Raw genomic sequence first — 24,734 nt, 5'->3', positions numbered from 1 at the left:
TTACATTACTTGGTGGGTCTTCCCGTAATCTTGTGACTCTTTTCATTTGAAAAGGTTTTTTAAAAACCCTAATTGTTGCTCACTGGAATTCTTAAGGGGTGTTTTGAGCCTCAGCAAAAGCATAACACTGGCTTTTTGTTTTTTTAATTCGTTCCGCTGCTTGGTTTGGGGTCTCTTCCCTTCCGCAGCTTGGTCTTGTTGGTGCTCTTGAGTGTGACAAACTGCAAGTCGAGAGCTCTTGTCCAAAAGCTGCGGAGAGGCTACGGGCACTCACCCTTACTTAAGCGCACTGCCCTGCTGTTGAACTGCAGGCGAGGCTAGGTAGCATCTGCGATGGGACAGGCGTTCACACCGGTGCCACTGAAACCCCAGACTCTCCGCATAAACCCACACCACACGCGGCAGAATCATATCGCCATTGGCTGGTGTTCCGCAGACACAGGGCATACCGCAGAGTAATAGGAAACACTGGTTCCTACCACTGTGGCCAGTGGTAGGACTGGGTCTCCGAGGCAGGACCTTTCTTGGAGTCTCGGAACCCCAGCACAGTGCCTGGCAACCAGTTTTGAAATCCATTAAGACCCTTGGAATTCATGATTTAGTTCTTGTTTTGTTGTTGTTGTTGTTGTTGTTTTTTAAATCTGTGCTGCCATAAACGCCTGCCCTTCTGCAAATTCAGGAAAGATTTAATTGCTGTGGAGCACTAAATCTCAATTTCCAGTGTGTGTGGATTACCCTGTTTGTGGAATTAAATTTTATATAGATGTCTCTTTTGCTCCTGGTTAGTGGCTCTAATTAAATAAATGGAAATTCTCGCAGGAATTAGAAGCTCCTACTTAACAGTGAAGATTTCGGAATCACAGTGCATAAGCTGAAATATAAATGACCCAGAAGCTGAAACATTACCCATAATCACATTGACGGTTCCAGAAACAGCGATAAGGAGAGTGCTGTTAAGGGAGGCGAGCGCTGACGTCAGAAGTTGCCATATCCCCAGAAACCCCAGTTTGCCTTTTCACCGTCGCAAGTGAGAACCAGAGCGCGTTAAGGCCTCAGAGTAAAAAACGCAGCGTCTGGGACTGCGGCACCCGGATTGAGTCGGGTGCAAGTTTCTGCCGAAAGAGGGCGTCGGTCTGAGACTAAAAGAAATTTGTGGACACGGACGCCTAGTCAAATGAAAGACCATTTTAACACATTTTCAATGTATTTAAATGTGCGGGACTTAATTGTCAGAATTCTCCCGCCCAGTGTAGCCCGTTCACATTGCAAATGACTTGGCTGCAGTAGGCACAGAAGGTCCAGTTCCATTTTGACCCGCCCCGCCGCGCGGCGGACTCCCGCGATGCTCCTCTGGTCACGGACTTCTCCAGAGCCGCTTCCCTCCGGTCTCCACCGCTGCTGTGGAAGGACTGGGTCTCCGAGGCAGGACCTTTCTTGGAGTCGCGGAACCCCAGCACAGTGCCTCAAGCGCTCCAGAGAAGGAGCGGTTGGATCTTTGAGCACTCAGGTTGGAGGGGAGCGTGTGTCGTACCCGGGGAACCTACCGGGAACGTTTTGGGAAAGACAGTCCCTTTATTTAGGTACCTGGTTTAGCAAACAAAACCCCGAGGACGCTTTGGGGATGCTTTCCAAGCTTTGTGACACCTCCAGAAGTTGAACCATTCCCTCGCCTTTGGGAGCAACAAGTTTCACTTTCCCGCTCTCAGTGCGCTGACAGAGGGTCCGTGAGCTGGGACACTGTGACCCCGGCACCGCTGCGATTCCAGCGCAAACCTGCGTGGCCCAGCGGTAGGGGCCTGGCGCGGGGCTGAGGAAGGCGGGGTGTAGGTGACGCCCGGGCCAGCCGGGCACACCAGGTCCGCGATGGAGCCATCTGCACTGGGACCTTGGTCCTTGTTCCCTGACCTTGCGCCGAGGGACCAGGAAGGTCAGGTGCTCGCCCCGCGTCGGTGCTTCAGGAGGGAATGTGGCCAGAACGAGAAAGGTGAGAGCAAGCGGCACCTAAGGATTTTTGCACCGAAACCACAATTTCTAGAACCATCCCTTTCCCCTAGTCCTGTTTTTTTTTTTTTTTTGCACGGTGTGTGTGTGTATATGTGTGTGTGTGTGTGTGTGTGTGTATGTGTGTGCATGCGCGCGTGCATTTCTCTACTTTAAAGCACGTTTCCTTTTTTGAAGCCAGGAGCTGGAGAGCGTTACAAGGGAGAGGCGGGGATCGCACAGGCACGCGGCGTGGTGGGGGCTCTTGCCGGTGCAGACGTGGGCGATTTCAGCTTTAAGGAAAAGGCAGAGGGCCTGCGGGGAGTGGTGGTTAGGGACAGGGGCGCGATGGGTAGTGAAGGGGTGCAGGGAGGAGCCCTGATGTAAGAATGTTAATGAGAGACTCCCCCAGCCCAGCCTCCACATCTCCCCACCCCCACCCACCCCACCCGCTGGAAATACAAGCCCGGCCTCGGCGCGCCATGTGTGGTAACACGCTCAGCCGCTGCCACGCTATTTAAACGCGGGCTATGGATCCAGGAACCGGCGCGAATCAATGAGATCAAATGCGAGGGAGATGCACCGTCAATTACAAACACTTGGACAAGTCTAACTTTTTTTTTCTTCTACAAAAACGCTTTCAAAAGCAACCTTAGCAACGCCCAAATAAGAAGCCACCTCTAAGCAAAATAGTATATGTATAAACGGAGGGCGAATATATACAAGTATATATATATGTATATTACAGACGCACAGGTTTACACCCGGTGAACTTTTTCTTTTTCTTTTCTTTTCTTTTTTTTTTTTTTTTTTAAGAAAAACTAGTGACATTGCAGAGAAGGACGCTTCCTCTCTATCTTTTGGCGCATTAGTGAAGGGGGTATTCTATTTTGTTAAAGCGCCCAAGGGGGCGCAGGGACCTTGGAGAGAAGAGTGGGGAGGAAAGAGGAAGGGTGGGTGGGGGGCAGAGGGCGAGTCGGCGGCGGCGAGGGCAAGCTCTTTCTTGCGGCACGATGCCGTCTCTGCTGGTGCTCACTTTCTCCCCGTGCGTACTACTCGGCTGGGCGTTGCTGGCCAGCGGCACCGGTGGTGGCGCGGGCATAGGCGGCGGACGCCAGGAGAGAGAGGCGCTGCCGCCACAGAAGATCGAGGTGCTGGTGTTACTGCCCCAGGATGACTCGTACTTGTTTTCACTCACCCGGGTGCGGCCGGCCATCGAGTATGCTCTGCGCAGCGTGGAGGGCAACGGGACTGGGAGGCGGCTTCTGCCGCCGGGCACTCGCTTCCAGGTGGCTTACGAGGATTCAGACTGTGGGAACCGTGCGCTCTTCAGCTTGGTGGACCGCGTGGCAGCGGCGCGGGGCGCCAAGCCGGACCTTATCCTGGGGCCAGTGTGCGAGTATGCAGCAGCGCCAGTGGCCCGGCTTGCATCGCACTGGGACCTGCCCATGCTGTCGGCTGGGGCGCTGGCCGCTGGCTTCCAGCACAAGGACTCTGAGTACTCGCACCTCACGCGCGTGGCGCCCGCCTACGCCAAGATGGGCGAGATGATGCTCGCCCTGTTCCGCCACCACCACTGGAGCCGCGCTGCACTGGTCTACAGCGACGACAAGCTGGAGCGGAACTGCTACTTCACCCTCGAGGGGGTCCACGAGGTCTTCCAGGAGGAGGGTTTGCACACGTCCATCTACAGTTTCGACGAGACCAAAGACTTGGATCTGGAAGACATCGTGCGCAATATCCAGGCCAGTGAGAGAGGTGAGCAGGGGCGCGTCCCGGGCCCCGGGCCCCGGGCCCTAACCCAACCGCTCTCCGCGGCTCTCCCTGCACACTCGTCCACTCTGCAGACCCCACTCCCCCCTGCGGCGCTGAGGTCGGGTGCGCGCAGGCACTCGTTCAGGTATGCGCTGTGTGGCTGCGACAACATTTGACGACCGCCCATCGCGGTGTACGTAGAGGGTCCCAGGGAGGTGAAGGGGTTGGAGGGGAGGGCGTCTGCAGCTCCTGCGTGCCCAGGTCCAACAGGTGCTGTCAAACACTTGGATGTATTTTCTTCCCAGTTTCTACTTTGCCAGCGCCGGGCTGGTGATTAGGGGGCGCACTCCCAGTGCCTGGCTCCATCCAGGGTCTGAAGCATCCGAGGCGGAAAGAACTTGTTCCCCAGTCCTTTGCCAGCGTGCGCCCCCACTTAGTGCGGAAGCGTCCGCGGACGCCTCGCAGCCAGGCGTCGCCACTTAGCTCGCCCGCTCTTGGGGTTTCTCTGACTGTTGTTTCCACAGACCCCAGGTTTCTTTTAAAGGCTTGTTGAATCACTCTTCTCATTCCTTTCATTTCCCTTCCAGCCCCTTATAAACGAGCTTCTGTGGTTTCCACCAAAAATGCCCCTGTGTGTCTGAATTCTGGCGACACTCACTTCTCCCAGCGTGTTCTGCAACGCAGTCTCTAATGCGCCCAGAGCTAAGCTTTGCGGGAGTGCCTTTTGAAGAAACGAGCGCTGAACCTTCTTTCCACCTGTCCCCCAAGTTTTCTCCATGGGTCTTTGGGTGTTGGAATAAAACCCAAACTGGACAAAGAGCTCGAGGCTGAGGATGGTGGCTATGGCTTCGGGGAGCGGGTGGACGCGGACGTGTAATCGCCAGTGTGGCCCATTTTACGGTAGGGTAGAATCTGAGGGAAGGCTGATTGAGATGCCGGTATAGCGCCGATCCCTCCTCCCTCTAGTCAGGGATTAGGAGCACTGCGATGAGGGAATCCCGTCTCTGCTCCCCCTTGGCGCTCACGCGCCGGGAATGTGAGTGGTGCAATCCCGGCAAAGCTCCCCGAGACCCCAGTGCCACGCGGATGAGACCGAAGGGGAGCGGAGTTGAGCCAGGCGCCGGGCTAGTCCACAACTTGGCATGGCCGAGCACCTGGGCGCTGGTCGTAGGGGACAGCGCAACCTGAGGCCGAGGGCCTCAGGAACAGGTGAGAGTGGACAGAGAAGCCATCGATAATGGCGCTGCTGTCACCGCCTTGCCATCTTGGCCACCTCGGACTCACCCTTTAGAGCAAAGAGGCGAGAGGTGTTTGACAGTGGGAATGCATGGCCAAATTTTGAGCTCTGGAACTCCAGGCTGTCTGTGCCGAATTCCTACCAGCCAAGCAGGCGGGGCGCAGGCTTTGCCGATTATGAAAAAGGGCACGTGTGTCCAACGGCTGCGGACTTGCCACGCCTGCCACGCCTCGGCAAGGAACCCACATCTACACTCCCAAGTCCCAGTCGCCAGGTTACTGCAGCCTCCACGGGGGTGTCTGCGCCCCGGGCTGCTATGGCTCCCGGAACCTGCTTCTCCAGTTCTCGGCTTTCGAGGGCTAGGCGCTAGAAGTCAGAGACTTCCCAAGGCGGGCTGGGACTGGGGGTGTGTCCCCCTATGGGCGAGATCCGCGGTTTGCTGACTCCTCCGTAATGTCACTACCCTGTAGATCCCAATGTCAGCGGCTGCCCCGGCGCACGTGGCCTGGGATACAAAACCAAGGGCATGTGTGAGACCAGAGGAGGGCAGATCGCGGCCCCGCGGCCCCTCACCCTCACAGTGGTGGCTGAGGCCTGGGGCTGGGCGGACAGCAGTGCCCTGGTGGGCCTGGGGACTGGTGCGCCCCGGGCTTCTGAGGACTAGGGCTGCAGTCGGCTGTAAGAATTATTTTTTAATTCCAAAAGCCTCATAGACGTTCCGAAGTCTCTTTGCTTTTTTTTTTTTTCCAAGTTTGCATTGAGGGGTGAAAGTTTGCTTAACTGACCTGTATATTTTACAAGTGATAAGGTTAGGATTTTACAATTCTTACTCTAAAAAGTATTTCCAACAGTGACCTGGCAGATATTTAGAAATATGAAACAAAACAGTTTCTCCTCTAATCGTCCTCCAATCGCCTCTAATCATCCTTCCACCCCGAAATTCCTTACACTCAAGGGAAAAAGTTACTTGATATCAAAGCTCTCTTAGGGGACCTTTAAAAAATACATTGAAGTAACACAGTTACTTTACCGTAAGCAGTTAATGTATTAAATAGGGCTTCGGTACATGGTTGCAGTGAAGTTTCTGGCTCAGTCACCGGCTGGGAGATCTTGGACTGCTATGAAACCTCTGTACCTCGAGCTCCTTAGGTAAAGTGGGGGTAGTCAGAGCACCCACGTCTTTGGGAAACTGTGAGGGTTACAGAAGCTAACCCAGGAATGCCTGGGAGCAGTGCCAGAAGAATACGAAGTGCTCAATAAAAGTGCGGTTTCATTGTAGTTATTATTTTATATATGATGATAATCACCTTTACCCCAAGGGTGAGGCCATGCCATGGGAAAGAACCCTGGGCTGAGATGCAGATGCCTCTGGATTTGGCTGGCCTCCTTATGTGAGTTTTCTTCTCTGTGAAACAATGTGTGGGGTGAGAATCAGGCCTCTTCAAACTGATATTCTCACCCAAGTGTGAAAATGCAACTGACAGTATTTTTGCTTTTGAAAATTCCCTATTAAGTATTATGAATTAAAGTAGAGAGAATTCCTCCCTCTTTTGGTGAGAACATTGGTATTACTTTTTTTTTGGACTTAAGTTTCTCTTTAAAACCAAATCACAAATGTTTGAACAAGTAAAAAACTGACCGTGCCAGCATCTCAAACAATAATGCGACTAAAATTTCACATGGCATACGGTAGAAAGAAAAACTAAGGGGCATCAATTATTCCTTCATTTTAAGGATTTACCATCTAAGTCAATAATTTAAAATCTTTTTTTTTCCTGTCATGTCTTTCGCTAATGCCACTAAAATAAACAGACCTGAGCATATATTATTTTTAAAAACAATTATCTTTGTTTAAAATAGATTCACTTACACAGCCAGCTACTGCCCTCAATATTCCACACACTTAACAATAAATTTAGTTTTAAAAAGACAGGCTTAGAAATAATTTTTTCAAGCAATATAAGCCAGTAGTTGTTTTGTCGATGCACTTTATATGATGCAGAACTAGAAGTATCCTAACGCAAATGTTTTTATGTGAAGAACTGTAGTTTTATCCTTTTAGTTATTAGTATGTCATTAATCTGGGCCTGCATAATGACTGTACAACATTATACAGTCTGTAGAGATAGAGATAACAGTATTTAATCAATACAAGAATCATTTATTTTTAGAATTAGTCTGGGGTAAATGACCAAGTGGTCAATCAGCAGCATTTTTAAGGAAAGAACCCATGATAAGTGTAAAATAACTAACACAGCAGGGGAAAAAAGGAGCTTTGTAGGCTGCAGTGTGGAAATTCTAAAGGCCTTTGGAGTAGATGGAGCTTTATGAACAACAGAAATAAAGATGCAATCTCCATTTTGCAAACAATATCCATTGCTATGGAGTGTAGAAACAGCCAGAGAGAAATCTTTTTTGAAAAAAGTTAGATTTACTTTTTACCAAAATTCAGTTGTACAGCTATAGAAAGTGAGAAAACTACACAAGGTTTATGAGGAGAAAAAGTTTCGTGTCTCCTACTCTCCATTTTTCATTCTCAATTCTTGTTAGCTCTTCCTGTAGGTATTGGCCTTCATATCTCTTAATAACATGCTACTTTTTTTTTTTTTTTTTCAGTTTTAGGTCTTATCTGTTGGAATCCCAGTGGAAGAAAATTCTCTTCTTGATCATTCTACTGCCTGTTAACCACACAGGCAAGCTTTCTTTCCAGTCATCTTTCCAATATGGTTGTGCCAAAATTTTTCTCAGTAGGCTGAGGCAGGAGGATTGCTTGAGTCCAAGAGTTTGAGGCTATGGATTGCCCTATTTGAATAGCCACTGCATTCCAGCCTGGGCAACATAGCTAGACCCCATCTCTTACACAATATTTTTTAGTTAGTTCAGTATTCAGTACAAATATTATCATTACTTTCTAAATGATATTTAAGGTTAAGTCACATAGGCTTCTACGTTGACATTTCCTTTTTTTCCCCTACCTATTTTCCTTGGAGTTAAAACAGTCTGTTTTTGTTTATTTGCTTAATTTCCTATGGATTTATAATTAAATAATCTTCTAATTCTTTATTTTAAATCTCCTGAGTGTTTTTTTATTATTATACTTTAAGTTCTAGGGTACATGTGCACAACGTGCAGGTTTGATACATAGGTATACATGTGCCATGTTGGTTTGCTGCACCCATCAAGTCATCATTTACATTGGGTATTTCTCTTAATGCTATCCCTCCCCCAACCCCCCCACCCCCCACCCCCTGACAGGCCCCGGTGTGTGATGTTTCCCACCCTGTGTCCAAGTGATCTCATTGTTCAGTTCCCACCTATGAGTGAGAACATGTGGTTTTTGGTTTTCTGTCCTTGGGATAGTTTGCTGAGAATGATGGTTTCCAGCTTCATCCATTTCCCTGCAAAGGACATGAACTCAGCCTTTTTGTGGCTGCATAGTATTCCATGATGTATATGTGCCACATTTTCTTAATCCAGTCTGTCACTGATGGACATTTGAGTTGGTTCCAAGTCTTTGCTATTGTGAATAGTGCCACAATAAATATACATGTGCATGTGTCTTTATAGCAGCATGATTTATAATCCTTTGGGTATATACCCAGTAATTGGATTGCTGGGTCAAATGAGAATTCTAGTTCTAGATCCTTGAGGAATTGCCACACTGTCTTCCACAATGGTTGAACTAATTTACACTCCCACCAACAGTGTAAAAGTGTTCCTATTTCTCCACATCCTCTCCAGCATCTGTTGTTTCCTGACTTTTTAATGATTGCCATTCTAACTGGCATGAGATGGTATCTCATTGTGTTTTTGATTTGCATTTCTCTGATGACCAGTGAAGATGAACATTTTTTCATGTGTCTGTTGGCTGCATAAATGTCTTCCTTTGAGAAGTGTCTGTTCATATCCTTTGCCTACTTTCTGATGGGATTGTTTGTTTTTTTCTTGCAAATTTGTCTGAGTTCTTTGTAGATTCTGGATATTAACCCTTTGTCAGATGGGTAGATTGCAAAAATTTTCTCCCATTCTCTAGGTTGCCTGTTCACTCTGATGGTAGTTTCTTTTGCTGTGCAGAAGCTCTTTAGTTTAATTAGATCCCATTTATCTATTTTGGCTTTTGTTGCCCTTGTCTTTGGTGTTTCAGTCATGAAGTCCTTGCCCATGCTTATGTCCTGAAAGGTATTGCCTAAGTTTTCTTCTAGGGTTTTTATGGTTTTAGGTTTAACATTTAAGTCTTTAATCCATCTTGAATTAATTTTTGTATAAGGTGTAAGAAAGGGATCCAGTTTCAGCTTTCTACTTATGGCTAGCCAGTTTTCCCAGCACCATTTATTAAATAGGGAATTCTTTCCCCATTTCTCGTTTTGTCAGATGGTTGTAGATGGTGTGGCATTGTTTCTGAGGCCTCTGTTCTGTTCCATTGGTCTATATATTTGTTTTGGTACTGGTGCCATGCTGTTTTGGTTACTGTAGCCTTGTAGTATAGTTTGAAGTCAGGTAGCATGATGCCTATAACTTTGTTCTTTATGCTTAGGATTGTCTTGGCAATGCCAGCTCTTTTTTGGTTCCATATGAACTTTAAAGTAGTTTTTTCCAATTCTGTGATGAAAGTCATTGGTAGCTTGATGGGGATGGCATTGAATCTATAAATTACTTTGGGCAATATGGCCATTTTCATGATATTGATTCTTCCTATCCATGAGCATGGAATATTCTTTCATTTGTTTGTGTCCTATTTTGTTTTATTTTATTTTCATTGAGCAGTGGTTTGTAGTTGCTGAAGAGGTCCTTCACATCCCCTGTAAGTTGGATTCCTAGGTATTTTATTCTCTTTGTAGCAATTGTGAATGGGAGTTCACTTATGATTTGGCTCTCTGTTTGTCTGTTAATGTTGTATAGGAATGCTTGTGATTTTTGCACATTGATTTTGTATCCTGAGACTTTGCTGAAGTTGCTTATCAGCTTAAGGAGATTTTGGGCTGAGACAATGGGGTTTTCTAAATATACAGTCATGTCATCTGCAAACAGGGACAATTTGACTTCCTCATTTCCTAATTGAATACCCTTTATTTCTTTCTCCTGCCTGATTGCCCTGGCCAGAACTTCCAACACTATGTTGAATAGGAGTGGTGAGAGAGGGCATCCTTGTCTTGTGTGGGTTTTCAAAGGGAATGCTTCCAGTTTTTGCCCATTCAGTATGCTATTGGCTATGGGTTTGTCATAAATAGCTCTTAGTATTTTGAGATACATTCCATCAATACCTAGTTTATTGAGAGTTTTTAGCATGAAGGGCTGTTGAATTTTATCGAAGGCCTTTTCTGCATCTATTGAGATAATCGTGCGGTTTTTGTTGTTGATTCTGTTTATGTGATCAATTACATTTATTGATTTGCGTATGTTGAATCTGCCTTGCATCCCAGTTATTTTCTAGGTATTTTGCACAATTGCCACTCTGGGTTCTTCAACATCCTCCTGGGACTTCCATCACCTCTCTGTTGAGCTAGATCCCTGTGTGTTTCTCTTTTTTGATTATGTTTTTGTTTTGTTGGAGCACATCCTCCAAGAGCTTTCTGAGAAAGGATGAATAAGGCCTAAATTTTGAGAGGTTTTATGATTGAAAAATTTTCATCATACATTTACACATAGTTATAGTATTCTAGGTTGGAAATAATTTTCCCTCGAAATATGACAGTATTGCTTTACTGTCTTCAAAATTCTAACATTGCTATTAGAAAGCTGGAATCAGTTTGGATTCTGAACTTATAGTTATTGCTTTGCTTTCCTGGAAATTTTTTAGAATCTTCTTCTCTTCCTTGTGTACTCAATAGGCCTCTTTTATCCAGAAACTCATATCTTTTAATTCTGGGAATACTTCTTAAGTTATTTCTGTGATAATTGTGTCCTTTTCATTTTCTCTATTTCCTATTTCTAGGTTTCTTTCTTATTTGGATGCTAGACCTCTTGGATTGATCTTCTACTTTTCTTACCTTCTATTTACCACCTATGTTGTTGTTGTTTTTTTTTTGTAATTCATCTTGTTTGGATATTTCCTTGGCCACTTTTAAAGTTACTGTTGAGTTTTTCATTTTTGGTATCACATTTTCAGTGTGCAGGACATGGCATACTCTGCTTTGCTTCCATGCAGTGATATCCCTCTTTTCCTTCTAAATTTGTAATTAACTGGAAGATGGGTACAGTAACCAGATGGAGAATATGAATATATCCTTATTATTGATAAAAGCAGTTGAACATGGATTTAGATCTATTTCCAAAAGGGCCTGCTTGCTATTACTTCCTCCCAGAATTAGGCAGGAATATCTATTAAATCACATATAGTGCCATTTAGCTGCAAATCTCCCCTGCTAACTCTTGACCATGTGACAAAAGAAGCCCATGATGTGTGCTTTCTGCAAACAGCCACAACCCAAAGAAGAGGGAAGAAAAGACTGAGCCAGCATACTCAGTTTTAGGCTCAACAATCAGACATTTCACTTCTTTTCCTCTTGTTGGGGGTGAGGGGAGTGTAAATGAAAGCACATTGAGAGATGAGAAATGTTAGCACATTAGAGGTTTCTCCCAATGAAAACTTGAGATTTTGGAAATAAGTATTCCCCCAATTCAGGGATACTACCTGGAATGTTTTTGATTCTCTGAATTGACTTCTATAGCTACCTCTTTGCATTTCTCTCTGCTGTTCTTAGAGTGATTGCAAGAACATGATGCAATAGTGAGAAGCCATTTACAGAAGTCACTGTGGGAACCAGATGATGGAGGGTGGCATGGAACATTGAAAGTTCTTTGGCAAGGAGGAGGAAATAGAGTAGAATGAAGAAAAGTCTATACATAAAGTTACAGTTACACCATCATTCCCTCTTTTAGAATTTTAACAATGTGACCCAAAATTAATATTTATATATTAACTATACTGAGATACAACAAAAACTGCCTTAATTAACCTCCACTTATGCAGGTCGCAGGATTAGCTGATGTCCTCTGTTCTCTATAAATCTTATCACCTGTTGGTAGGTGCTGGCAGCTAGTATAGTTCTCCTGAATATGCTGCACACTTCTCATACTTCTTCATGTACTTTCTAAGAGTTGTCCACAAATCTGTTGATGCTGGTTGTGCTTATTATGATAAATATGTAATTTAATTAGTTATTATATAAATTGATGAAACATAAGCAGGAAAAGAAAGTTATTTTAATTAAAATTGTTCTAAACCTTTTGATTATATAAAGGCAAGTTACTAAAAATACTTGCTGTTCAATTAGGCATGAGTGAGACAACCCTAAGAGATTGGGGAGCATCATAAAAATCTAGGATCATGCACTCTGACTACTTTGCAACTGTCATTAGGTGCTTGCTTCAGTTTGAACTGAAACTGGATGATAATGTGCATTATGGGTTTGGTTCATTCAAGAAAGACAGTGCTCTGCTCATGAACTTGGAAATTAGGGCTTCTTTTTGAATCTTAAATCACATGGCCAACACAAAATGGATAAGATCTAAAATAATCAAAATCTGCTTAGATAGACACAGTGCCACTCTATGTCTCTTTTGCTCAGTCTAAGTGGCTACTAACATTTACAGAAAGAAGGTAGGCTGGGCGTGGTGGCTCATGCCTGTAATCTCAGCACTTTGGGAGGCCCACGGTGGGCCGATCACTTAGCCTGGCCAACATGACAAAACTCTATCTATACAAAAAGAACGAAAATTAGCCGGGTGTGGTAACATGCACCTGTAGTCTCAGTTACTTGGGAGGTGCTGAGGTGGGAGGATCGCTTGAGCCCAGGAGATGGAGGTTGCAGTGAGCTAAGACTGAGCCACTGCACTCTTGTCCGGGTGACAGAGTGAGAGTCTGTCTCCAAACAAATGAACCAGCAAACAAAATAACAACAGAAAAGAAAACAAAGAATGTGTCCATCAGAAGGACTTGGTGGTGGTGGGGTATGTCTTAGTTTGTTTTCTGTTGCTATGACAAAATGCCACAGACTGCATAATTTGTAAAAAAAAGAAGTTTATTTAGCTTATGGTTCTAGAGGCTAGGAAGTCCAAGAGCATGGTGCTGGCATCTGGTGAGGACCTTCTTGCTGTGTCATAACACTATGAAGGGCATCACATGGTGAGAGAGCAAATGTGTGCCAGCTCAGGTCTCTCCTCCTCTTCTTCTAAACTGCCAGTCCCATCTTAGGGGACCCAACCTGATGACCTTATCTAATCATAAGTATCTACCGAAGGCCCCATCTCCAAATACCACCAACAAATGATTTTGAGCATTAAGTTTCCAACACATGAAATCTGGGGGACACAACCAAACCATAGCAGGAAGAGAGAGAAGGAGATGGGCCAGGAATGTAAAAATAGAAAAAAAAAGTGCCACAGAAGCCAATGTTTAGGGAAACTTCAGGCAAAGTTTAGGAAAGCTTGTCCTCTGGTCCTTGGACCCTGCCTGTTTGGTCCTGGACCAGATATATCTCTTAGATGGATGCCTAGGGTCATCAATTTCTGGTGCCTTTGACATCTGAATCCTCTACTGGCCTCCCTGATTCTGATTTCATCCTTACTTGCATCCTACTGCTTATAATTTGTCTCTCCAGTTAGCATGCTCAGGTACAGGGCATGTTGACACAAATATATTCATAACCATCCTGGACCTCATTGAATTTAAACAGTATGCATTTCAGATTACCTATACATATCTGAGTTAGGTTATTGGAAACTTGCTCCTAAGCAATGACTCTACTCTCTATATGTTGACAGAATCAGGTTCTGCATCTTGGGACTGAGAGCCAGACCCTGGACTATGATCACTTGATCGAAAAATGATGAGGGCTGCTTGGTGGCCAGTCAGCCAGAACTTCCTGGAACCTCCTGGAGACATCCACTCTTGGAATCCACATTCTTCAAACTTGTCCAGCCTCAGTCCCTTGTTGAATGTTTTATGGGACACCTTGGCTCTTTGTTCATTTAAGAGGCTAGAATCAAATCAGAGGTAAAACAAGGGTCTAAGTCATAACAAATAATTAGGAGTTTCTTTGAAAACTTTCTTACTGAGGCATCTTGGAATTGATTATTTATTCCAAATGTATACCTATACTTTCAGGCAGAAGCAACACCTACTCCCATAGTTGTAGACTTTAATATTTGTATTGTTTTAAGAACTTTTTCTCTAGAGATTTTATGCTGTACACTGAGCCCTTTTGGGGTATGAAATGTCAGAGTCATGATCTAACACTGAATTAACGTGCGCAGTAAACTAAATATCAACAAGAACCCAACCTCCATGCAGGTTGCCAAGGCCGCTTTGGCATAGCCTGAAGTTTGTTTTATGTCTTTCAGCACCCATGCTTTTACAAAGAACATACACATCTTGGAGGGCTGGCATGCATCGTGATAATGCGGTTTATAGCACCCAGGTCTCTCCAGGTCTCTTTGCACAGTATGTGTGCAGCAAAACACAGTGGTACCGGTCATGGAGACCTGGGTCTATCAACAGGGATCAAATAGACTGGGTAATGGTCAAGCCCTACTTCATTCTAGGCTGTGTAGCCCTTATGTGGTAGGCAACGATATCCAATTCGAGAGGCGTTCGAGTTGTGTGAAGCCTCTTGAATCCAACAGTGTGGATATAAACTGAGAGAACATGAGAGAGATACCTGGAATCTTACAAACGATTTCTTACGTATGTTGAGACAACCTGAAAATAATGTTTTAAAATTCAAACAGCAGAAAGCTTGTAGCACCCTCTGAATCCTCTGATTTGCTAAGTGAATGTTCTCTCTAAAATCATTAAGTTTGCTTTTTCAGGACAATGCATTTACCATGCTATTAAGTATAAAAAGCAGTTGACAATTTTCACTATCTTATATCTGGCAAATCTGGTGATTTATTTGATGCAGTTTTTTTTAAAAGAACTTTATTTTGAAATAATCTTGCACTTTTGGAAAAGATGTAAGAAAGTATAAAGAACTGGTCTGTAAAAGCTTCATTTAGAGTTTGATCAATTGTTAATATTTTGCCACATTTGATTTATGATTTCAAGTATCTCCCTGTCCCTCTCTCCTCTTCTCCCCTCTTCTCCCCTCCTCTCATCTCCTCTCCTCTCCCCTCCTCTCCCTTCCTTTCTTCTCCTCTTTTCTACCCATCTACCTATCATCTATCAATCAATCAATATATGTGTACATATACATACACACACAGATAATACTTGTTATGAACCATTCGAAAGTACAGAATCATGCTTATTTACCCCTAAACATTCAACTGTGTACTTCCTAAGAACAAGAATGTTTACTTACATAACCACAGCATAATTATGAAAAGTAAGAACTTTAACACAAACAGAGTTCTATTATCTAGTGTATGGAACTTATTCAAATTTCACCAGTCATCTTCATAATGCCCTTTATAGCAAAACATTTATGTATATATGTATGTATTTATTTTAAGGTCCAGAATCCAATCCAGCATCACACGTTGCAGTCAGTTGCCTATTCCTTTAAGCCTTGTTCAGTCTAGAATGTCTCTTCAGCCTGTCTTTGTTGTTCTTAAAATTGACCATTTTAAAGAGCATAGGCCGATTTTCTACAGACCATCCCCCAAGTTGGGTTTGTGGCTGCCACCTTCTGATTAGATGTAGGCTGCCTATCTGGACATTTTTGGTCCTCAAAGTGTTATTCCAGGTGTCTCATGAGTCTGTGTTCCCATGGTTGGTGATGTTGGCTTCCATCTCTTGGTTATGGAGGCGTCTGCTAGGTTCCTCCATGGTCCATTTGTAGTTAACAAGTGATTGTGAGGAGATACTTCAGGACCATATAAGTATCCCATTCCTTGTCAGATGTCCCTTACTGGTGTCAGCATACTCGAAGTGCTCTGCAAAGGGGTGCCTCATGTGTGTTGTTTGTTCCTCCCCTAGTGGTGATCATGTGTGCGAGCAGTGACACCATCCGGAGCATCATGCTGGTGGCGCACAGGCATGGCATGACCAGTGGAGACTACGCCTTCTTCAACATTGAGCTCTTCAACAGCTCTTCCTATGGTAACTCTGCTTCCACTTTCCCCTCCTCTGCTAGGGTTCCAAGAGAGATTGTCAGATGCCCATGAATGGTGGGTTGGATAAATAATATGTGGTACATAAACACCATGGAATACTATGCAGCTTTATAAAACAATGGAATCATGTCCTTTGCAGCAACATTAATGGAGCTGGAGGCCATGATCCAAACAAATTAATGCAGGAACAGAAAATCAAACACTGCATGCTCTCACTTATAAGTGGGAGCTAAACATTGAGCAAATACGGACATAAACATGGGAACAATAGACACTGGGGACTTCTAGGGGTGGTGGGGGTGGGTTAAAAAACCCTGTTGGGTACTACGTTCACCACCTGGGTGATGGGATCCATACTCCAAACCCCAGCATCACGCAATATTCCCATGTAACAAATCTGCACATGTACCCCTTGTATCTAGAGTAAAAGTTAAAATAAAAAACAAGAGGGTTGTGAGAAAGATTCAGAAATTTGAATTATGTCCATAAATGTGATTTCCATAAATGCAATTTTGGAAATTTGTGACTCTGAACACTCCTACAGCTTCTCAAAAATTTCTTGAATTTGCTTCATCTCCAACAATTCAATTAGAGCAAAAAGATACCATGTACCTATGATGTCAAGACACCTGTCTGGGTATGAGCGTAGCCCACTCCTACACTCCAAATGGTCATAAATCCAGGCCCCAAAGACCTCTTGTCCAGTGCTTTTCCAACTGCACATTGCAATCATCATGATACCATCATGATCAGAATAATTTCAGTGAGATTTGGGCAGAATTTTTAATAGAATGGAATAGACTAGAACATAACACTACTGAATAGGTAAAGGTGTGTCACACTTAGCATGTGTATTGTTTTAGAAAGCTTTTACTTTAGTAATATTATTGCACATTTATGTGTATATGTGCATGTTACACCTATGTTTACAGTGGGTCACAGTGTGAAATAAAATAACTGTTACTGCAAATTGAGGTACAAATCATTTGAAAGCCACTGCTCCCAGTCCCCTCTTTCTTCCAGATTACTGCACCTTAAACCTCTCCTATACAGAAGTTGTGAACCACCAATGTATAGAGTTGAAAGCATTTAATTCCCTATAATGAATCTGGGGAAGTTTGCAGGGTTCCTGTCATGGAGGGTGTTTAAGGAGATCATAAAGATAACAGGTACAAGACATTTCTCCCCCAAATGTGGTTAGGGCTCTCTCTGAAGCAGACAGCATCGGGCTACAGAACATTTTCTCAAACGCTGCATGCTGGCTGCTCAGAGCGGAGCAGTTGTAGGGGAAGTGTAAGTGTGTATATCACAAATGGCATGTTTATACTGAGCTTCACTTCCCAGTTCTTGCTAATGAGATATAGTTGGACAGGATCTAAACCTTAAAACATACTCCCCGGTTTCCTGCCCTGATATCCTGGCTTACTGGAGCAGTACATCATTGTGCATATACAGATAATAAAACACGCTTATCATGGAGATAAAGAAAAGTTGATGAAACAAAAGTAGCCACTGCTTCCTGTAGTGGATAAAATTAGAGATTTGAGGCTTGCAAGATAAACACCCTAGTTTGCCCTCCTTCCTGCCATGATGGTCTTTTCCCCTCTGTTTTACACAAGCAGAGTGGTGCTTTCACTTCTTCACTCAAGATCAGAATGTAGTTTTACTATGGGCTGCAGGGTTGAGTTCATTGAAATAGTGGTAGAAACTGGTGAAAATGAAAAACATGTACGCTGAATTTTGCAAGTTGGCAACTACAAATACAGAGTTTAGAGGCAGTGCATGTGAATTTAGAGGCATTAGGTCTGGCAAGTACCTGATACAAATGTTAGGTACTAGAATTCCTCTTATCCACAGATAAAGCTTTTATTACTTTTCCCTGTTAATTACAATACATGAGTATTGTAGACAATTTAGAAAACATAGAAAAGCACAGGAAAGAAAACAAGTTACCATAATTCTGCCACGCAGACAAAAGTACACTGATAATTTTTGGAAGTATGTACATCCTGCCTATTTTATAAATACATGTTTTACAAAAATATTCTTCAATATATTGATCATACTATTTATGGTATGGCTACATGTTCTTTTATAATGTTGATAGTCATCTTTTATAAGTCTTATTTTTCAATATTGATGTTGTTCCCAGCTTTTTGCTATTAAGAACAATGCTGTGTTGAGTGTACATACGCACATACACTTTCTCTCTCACATATTTATACATATATATTATCTGTAAAATAAATTTCTAGAAGTGGAATTGTTGGCTCAAAGGTTATGTGCATTTAATGTTTTGTTTTCTTTTTTTGAGACAGGATCTCACCCTGTTGCCCAGGCTGGAGTACAGTGGCGTGATCTTGGCTCACTGTAGCCTCAACACCCTGGGCTCAAGTGATCCTTCTACCTCAGCCTCCTGAGTAGCTGGGACTACAGGCATGTGCCACCACGCCTGGTTACTTTCTCTTATTTTCTTTAGAGACAGGGTTTCATCTTGTTGCCCAGGCTGGGCTCGAACTCCTGGGCTCAAGTGATCTGCCTGCCTCAGCCTCCCAAAATCCAAAGGGACTACAAGCATGAGCTACCATGCTGCCTGCCATTTAGGTTTTGATAGATATTGTCCATTTTTACTTTTGCAGCAAAGTATGTGATTATCTGTTTTCCTGTAGCCTTGTCAAGCCTGTATAATCTTTTACCTTATTTTATTTAATTGAATTTCTTTTTATGTTTATAAGCAAAGTTTTGCAGTTTTCTCATTTATATTGTGCATTATTCTTGCTGAGTTTGTTCTTAGTATTTTATGTTTTTTGGTTGTTATTATGATCATGATCTTTTCCTGTTGTATTTTGGAATGGTATTTATGTAGAGAAGCAATGAGTTCTTGTTTATTTATTTTGCAAGAATTCTACTTATTAAATCCTCTGCTCTAATAGTTTTTATATCATTTCAAATAACAATGACAGTTTTTTTCTCTGTTTTGATAGTTGAACATCCTATTTCTTATTCTTTTCTTATTGCATTGGCAAGAACTTCCAGAATAATATCATATAACAGGGGTGATACTTTAAATTTTGACTTCTGTCATGAAGTAGATGGTAAAGTATCCTTTTATTCCTAGTTTATCAAGTCTGATTTTTAAAATCAGAAATGAATATTGAATAATATCAAATGCATTTGACCTGTTCTCTTAATAAATTTTAAAATATTGGGCCACCATGGCATTCTTGGAATCAAGTGTACTTTGTCATGATGATTTTTCAAAAGATATATTGTTGAGTTTAAGTTTTTAGTGTTTTATTTAGGGTTTTGGATCTATATTCATGAGTGAGATTCAAGAGCAGTTTTTAGCTGGACTGCGGTGGCTCATGCCTTTAATGCTAGCACTTTGGGAGGCTGAGGCAGATGGATTACCTGAGGTCAGGAGTTCAAGACCAGCCTGGCCAACATGGTGAAACCCCGTCTCTACTAAAAATACAAAAATTAGCTGGGCATGGTGGTGCGTGCCTATAATCCCAGCTACTTGGGAGGCTGAGGCATGAGAATTGCTTGAACCTGGGAGGTGGAGGTTGCAGTGAGCTGAGATCTTGCCACTGCACTCCAGCCTGGGCAACAAGAGTGAAACTCTATCTCAGAAAAAAAAAAAGAGTCTTTTTCTTGGGATAGTATTGCCAGATTTTAATATCAGGTTCTTATTAGCTTTATAGAATTAATTGAGATACTTTCCATTGTTTTCCATGCTCTATAACAATTTTGATACCATAGGAATATTCCTTGAAATAAGAAAACAGCTCAACTCTGTATTTGCACCTAACTTCTTTCTGGAGGTAATTTTTGGACAACTTTAAAAGACCCTTCTATAATGAAATAATTTCAGATATAAAAAACTTGCAAAAAATATAAGTTGAAAATCAATTATTTGAAATTTCTTGGTATTAAAGTGCTTCAGATTCCAAGTTTTTATTTGGATTTTGGAATATTTGTGTGTGTGTGTGTGTGTGTGTGTGTATATATATATATATATATATATATATATATATATATATATGTAAAATGAGACATCTTGGAGATGGGACCCAAGTCTAAACATGAAATCCATTTATGTTCCATATACCTTATAAACATAGCCTAAAGATAATTTTATTTTTTTCCCTGAGGATGCTGAATAATATTGTGTGCCTGTGTTTTGACCTATCACATGAAGTCAGGTGTGGAATTTTTCCACTTGTGGTGTTATGTTGTTATGTTGATGCTCAAAAAGTTTTGGATTTTGGAACATTTTGGATTTCTCACTTTTGGATTAGGAAGCTTAATCTGTGTAGAGACTTCGTGTACAGTTATGTGTTGCTTAATGATGAAGATACATTCTGAGAAATGAGTGGTTAGGCAGTTTCATCATTGTATGAACACCATAGGTTTTCATACAAACCTAAATGGCAGATAGCTTACTACACACCTATGCTACATGGTATAGCTTATTGCTCCTAGGCTATAAACCTATACAGCAAGTTACTGTACTGAGTACTGTAGGCAATTATAGCATGATGGTATTTGGGTATCTAAACATAGATTCTATCTAAGTATAGAAAAGGTATAGTAAAAATACAGTTTTATAATATTCTGAGACTGCTGTCATATATGTTGTTTGTCATTGACTGAAATGTTATATGGGGCATGACTGTACATATTTTACCAAGCTTCCTCTAATGTTACCAAATAACCATAGTACAATTATCAAAACAGGGAAATTAACATTGGCACAATATTACTAACTAAACTACAGGCCTATTTGAAATTTACCACTTCTCCTCCTAATGTTCTTTTTCTGTTCCAGGATCCAATCCAGGATCTCACACTGCCATTTAGTTGTTGTGTCTCCTTTATCTCCTCCAGTATGTGATAGTTCCTCAGTCTTTCCTTGTCTTTCATGACTTTGACACTTAAAAAAAAAGTTTTCACTATGACCAAGCGGGGTTTATCCCAGGGATGCAAAGTTGGTTGTATATTTGAAAAGCAATCAACTTAATCCATCAAATTAAGGAAGTTAAAAAAAAAAGGTCACATGATCATATCAATAGACACAGAACAAGCTTTTAACAAAATTCAACACTCATTCATGATTTTAAAAATAAAAAATAAAAAAGTATAAAACCAGGAACATAGGGGAACCTGCTTAGGTTGACAAAGAACACCTACAAAAACCTCGCAGCTGATATCACAATTAATGGTGAAAGACTGAATGCTTTTCCCATAATACAGGAAACTAAGCAAGGATGTTCACTTTCATTACTCATTCAATTTGCCACTGGGGGTTCTAGCCAGATAAACAGGGCAAGAAATGAAAATAAAAAGCATACAGGTTGGAAAAGAAGAAAAAATCTGCTGTGTTGTGCAGATGTCATGGCTATGTAGAGAATCCCAAATAATCTATAAAAATTCCTTAAAGCTAATTAATGAGTTTAGCAAGGTCCCACCATACAGGTTCAACATACAAAAATCACTTGTGTTTCTATATTCTAGCAATGAACATGTAGATGCCAAAATCAACAATATAATATCATTTAGTCAAAAAAGAAATACTTAAAAAATGTAAATTAAAAAATGTCTAAGTTTTTTTGCTGAAAACTACAAAACACTGATGAAACCACTAATGAAAGAAATAAAAAAATCTGTATTAATGAGAGACATACCTTGTTCATGAATTGGAAGACTCAACATGGTAAAGAAGACAATTTTTTCTTACATTGAGGTTAAATAAATATCTTACAAAAATTTCAACAAGATTTTTTTTAGATGTAAGGAAGATTATTCTAACTTTGACACTTTTCATGAGCCCATTATTTTGCAGAATGTCTTTCAATTTGGATTTATCTGGTATTTTTCCACAATGAGATTGAGTTTATGTATTTTGGTGAGAATACTGCAGGCGTGATGTTATGTCCCTCTCATTGCATAATACCAGTGCATAAGAAGCCATACTATATGACTTATTGCTGGTGATGTTTGGACAACTTTTTAACACTTCCTTTCCTATGAGTTTAATTTTTCTGCTTCTTGAAAATTCTACTACACAGAGTTATACAGAATGCTCTTATACCACTTACAAAGTATACTTGGGGTTTCTGATTAGATCCTTTATATTTTACCTTTTACGCCATATTTGCTCAGACTTTGTGCTTTGGTGTTTTTCTGCCTCAGAGGCTCTGCCATGAACTAGCTGTTAACTCTAAGAGGTAAGGGTTAAGAGATGGTTAAGAGCTTAATCCTTAACCCTGGCAAAGTAACATAACTCTGCCCTCCCCTGCAAGCCTTAGTTTCTTCAATGAGAATAATAATACTTATCTTATGGCATCAGACTCAGTAATAAATGAGGTGATGTATATAAAATACCTTGCAAACTTCTTGGAATAACTATTTAATAAATGTTAGCTATATTTTATTAGTCCTAGTTTACTTTTACCATTACACCTAATACTTAAAAAATTATGTTAAGTTTATACATTTTTTCTGTGGTGTTAGGTTTACAGATAGATTTAAGGTCATACATTCTGTTATCAGGTTAGCCAATGTTAATATAATATATCCCAAGGACCTCGGTGCATTAGGAATTGCATCTTCATGCACCTAACCAAGACGTCCAGTTGTAGTGATTTTAAACAAATGTAGAGATTTATTCTCTTACCTGAAGCACATCCAGGGGTGGGAAGTTGAGGGCAGGGATGATGACTTCCTAATGTCATCAGGAGTCCAAGCTGGTTCTGTTTTCCTGCTACTCTCAATCTTAGTGCATAAAATCCATTCTCAAGATCAAAGATGGTGGCTAGAGCTCCAGGGATCGTGTGTTAATTCTAGGCAAGACAAAGAGACAAGACAACAGGTAAAAAGAGACCCTCCTGGTTGACATGGTTCTCTGTGAAAGGCTTTCCCGGAAGCCCCACTCATTAACTTCTGCTTACATTTCACTGACTAGCTCTAGTGACAAGGGGTATCAGGGAATGTGTGCTTTTAATTGGACTCACTGCTATCCTACCTCAATTTAGGAATCTGTTACTGAGGAAGAAGAGAGCATGGATGTAGGAAGGCAACTGTCCATCTTCCACAGACTCTGAAGCACCTTTTTCCTTGGGGTAGAAGCAGTCAACAGAATCACATGGTGGGCAGAGTGACCTAGACCAAGGTTCTGCTATACATCAGTAGTAAAGGGCCTTGTTTGAAACTTTGTGCCCTAATAATCAGATATATATGTTCATGAAAAGTTCTTCAACATCTACCTCTCCCTGGGCCTCTTCACACCAAACCCTATGCTTGTTCTAGGAAAAGACCTCTATTTTATTTTATTATTTATTACTATTTTATTTTATTTTATTTCATTTTTTTGAGACAGAGTTTCGCTCTTGTCACCCAGGCTGAATTGCAGTGGCATGATCTCAGCTCACTGCAACCTCTGCCTCCTATGTTCAAGCAATTCTTCTGCCTCAGCCTCCCGAGTAGCTGGGATTACAGGCATGTGCCACCACGCCGGCCTAATTTTTGTATTTTTAGTAGAGATGGGGTTTCACCATATTGGCTAGGCTGGTCTCGAACTCCTGACCTCAGATGATCCGCCTGCCTCGGCCTCCCAAAGTGCTGGGATTACAGACGTGAGCCACCGTGCCCGGCCAAGGCATCTAATTTTAGTCACTACTTACTTGATGTTGGATTAAAAAAAAAACATATTGATAGTGCGTCCATTTTTACTAATTACTAGATTGTTTGGTCTTGGTGAGCACTCAAAAAAAGATTCTCAGATTTGCCCAAATTATGTGATTACAGGAGTTCAATGGGTAATATATTATGGGATAATTCAAGTGATTGAAAATAAGACTTAAAACATAGGTTTAAAAAAGTCTAGAAAGAAGATAATATATATTGCCCCATAGAGTTTTTAAAGGCACCGATTGACATTTTTGTCCATTGGCATTACCTGCTTAGAAGGTGAGTTAGGTGGTAACTTATCTGGGCGATCCTGTCTAGAACTGCTATTATTGTAGAGCTTCCCTACCTTCCTGAGAACTCAGAGAGCACTAATTAAGATGAGAACAGAAGTATAGTAGAGATTGGTGATGCACAAAAATTAAATTATTTGACTGGCTAAAAATGGAAAAATAACAGAAAAACCAGGGAGAGATTAGAATTATGTTTTGCCATAAAAGTGATACATGTACATTAAAGTCAATTTGGAACATAGAAAAAAGAAAAAGAATTCTCACATAATTCATCAATCATAACAGCTGCTAAACAGCTTTTGGCACTTCCCCTTTTGATATTTTTTCCTCTTCTACATTTGTTTTTAACGTTTTTGTCAATCACCGCATATGCAGTTTTAAATCTTAGAACACCCAAACTCTGATGAAATGAATGTAGGTTAGGTGGGGTGTTGGTATCTGGAGTCTGGCTTGCATTTGGATCTTGTTCCTATCATTTATTAGCTAAATGACTTCGGGCATGTTAATCTCCTTGAGCCTCAATTTCCTCATCTGTAAAATAGGGATTATACTTAAATCTTTTTCAAAGAGTTGTTAGGAGAATTAAAGAAAGAAATACTGCAGGTCGAACAGCCATATGGAGCTGTGCACGGTGGTATCCCCCATTAAGGGGTGCTGTTATTAACAATGGGTGTAATTGGACCAGCCTAGCCATGGCAAGCATGTGACAGTGGGTCGTTTGGAGA

The 24,734-nt window shown here is 41.9% G+C and overlaps 1 protein-coding gene across 6 annotated transcripts in view; it reads left to right on the top strand.

Annotated features, from left to right (window-relative positions):
• Positions 1-1,043: 1,043 nt before the first annotated feature.
• Positions 1,044-24,734, top strand: part of NPR3 (natriuretic peptide receptor 3) — an 84,398-nt gene continuing 60,707 nt past the window's right edge. For 2 of the 6 annotated variants that reach the window (XM_003818510.7, XM_008971840.6), the window contains exons 1-2: positions 1,849-3,738; positions 15,891-16,013. In XM_003818510.7, the coding sequence (XP_003818558.2) occupies positions 2,994-3,738; positions 15,891-16,013 (868 nt within the window). In that variant the 5' untranslated portion in view covers positions 1,849-2,993. Of the gene's footprint in view, positions 3,739-15,890; positions 16,014-24,734 lie in introns of all 6 variants that reach the window. The other 4 variants (XM_063604523.1, XM_063604522.1, XM_034960210.4 and 1 more) reach the window with 3 other exon arrangements.

This window comes from Pan paniscus, chromosome 4, assembly GCF_029289425.2.
Source record: "Pan paniscus chromosome 4, NHGRI_mPanPan1-v2.0_pri, whole genome shotgun sequence".
Lineage (NCBI taxonomy): Eukaryota > Metazoa > Chordata > Mammalia > Primates > Hominidae > Pan > Pan paniscus.
The sequence above is the reverse complement of the archived record's forward strand: the minus strand, read 5'-3'. Positions and strand labels throughout refer to the sequence as shown.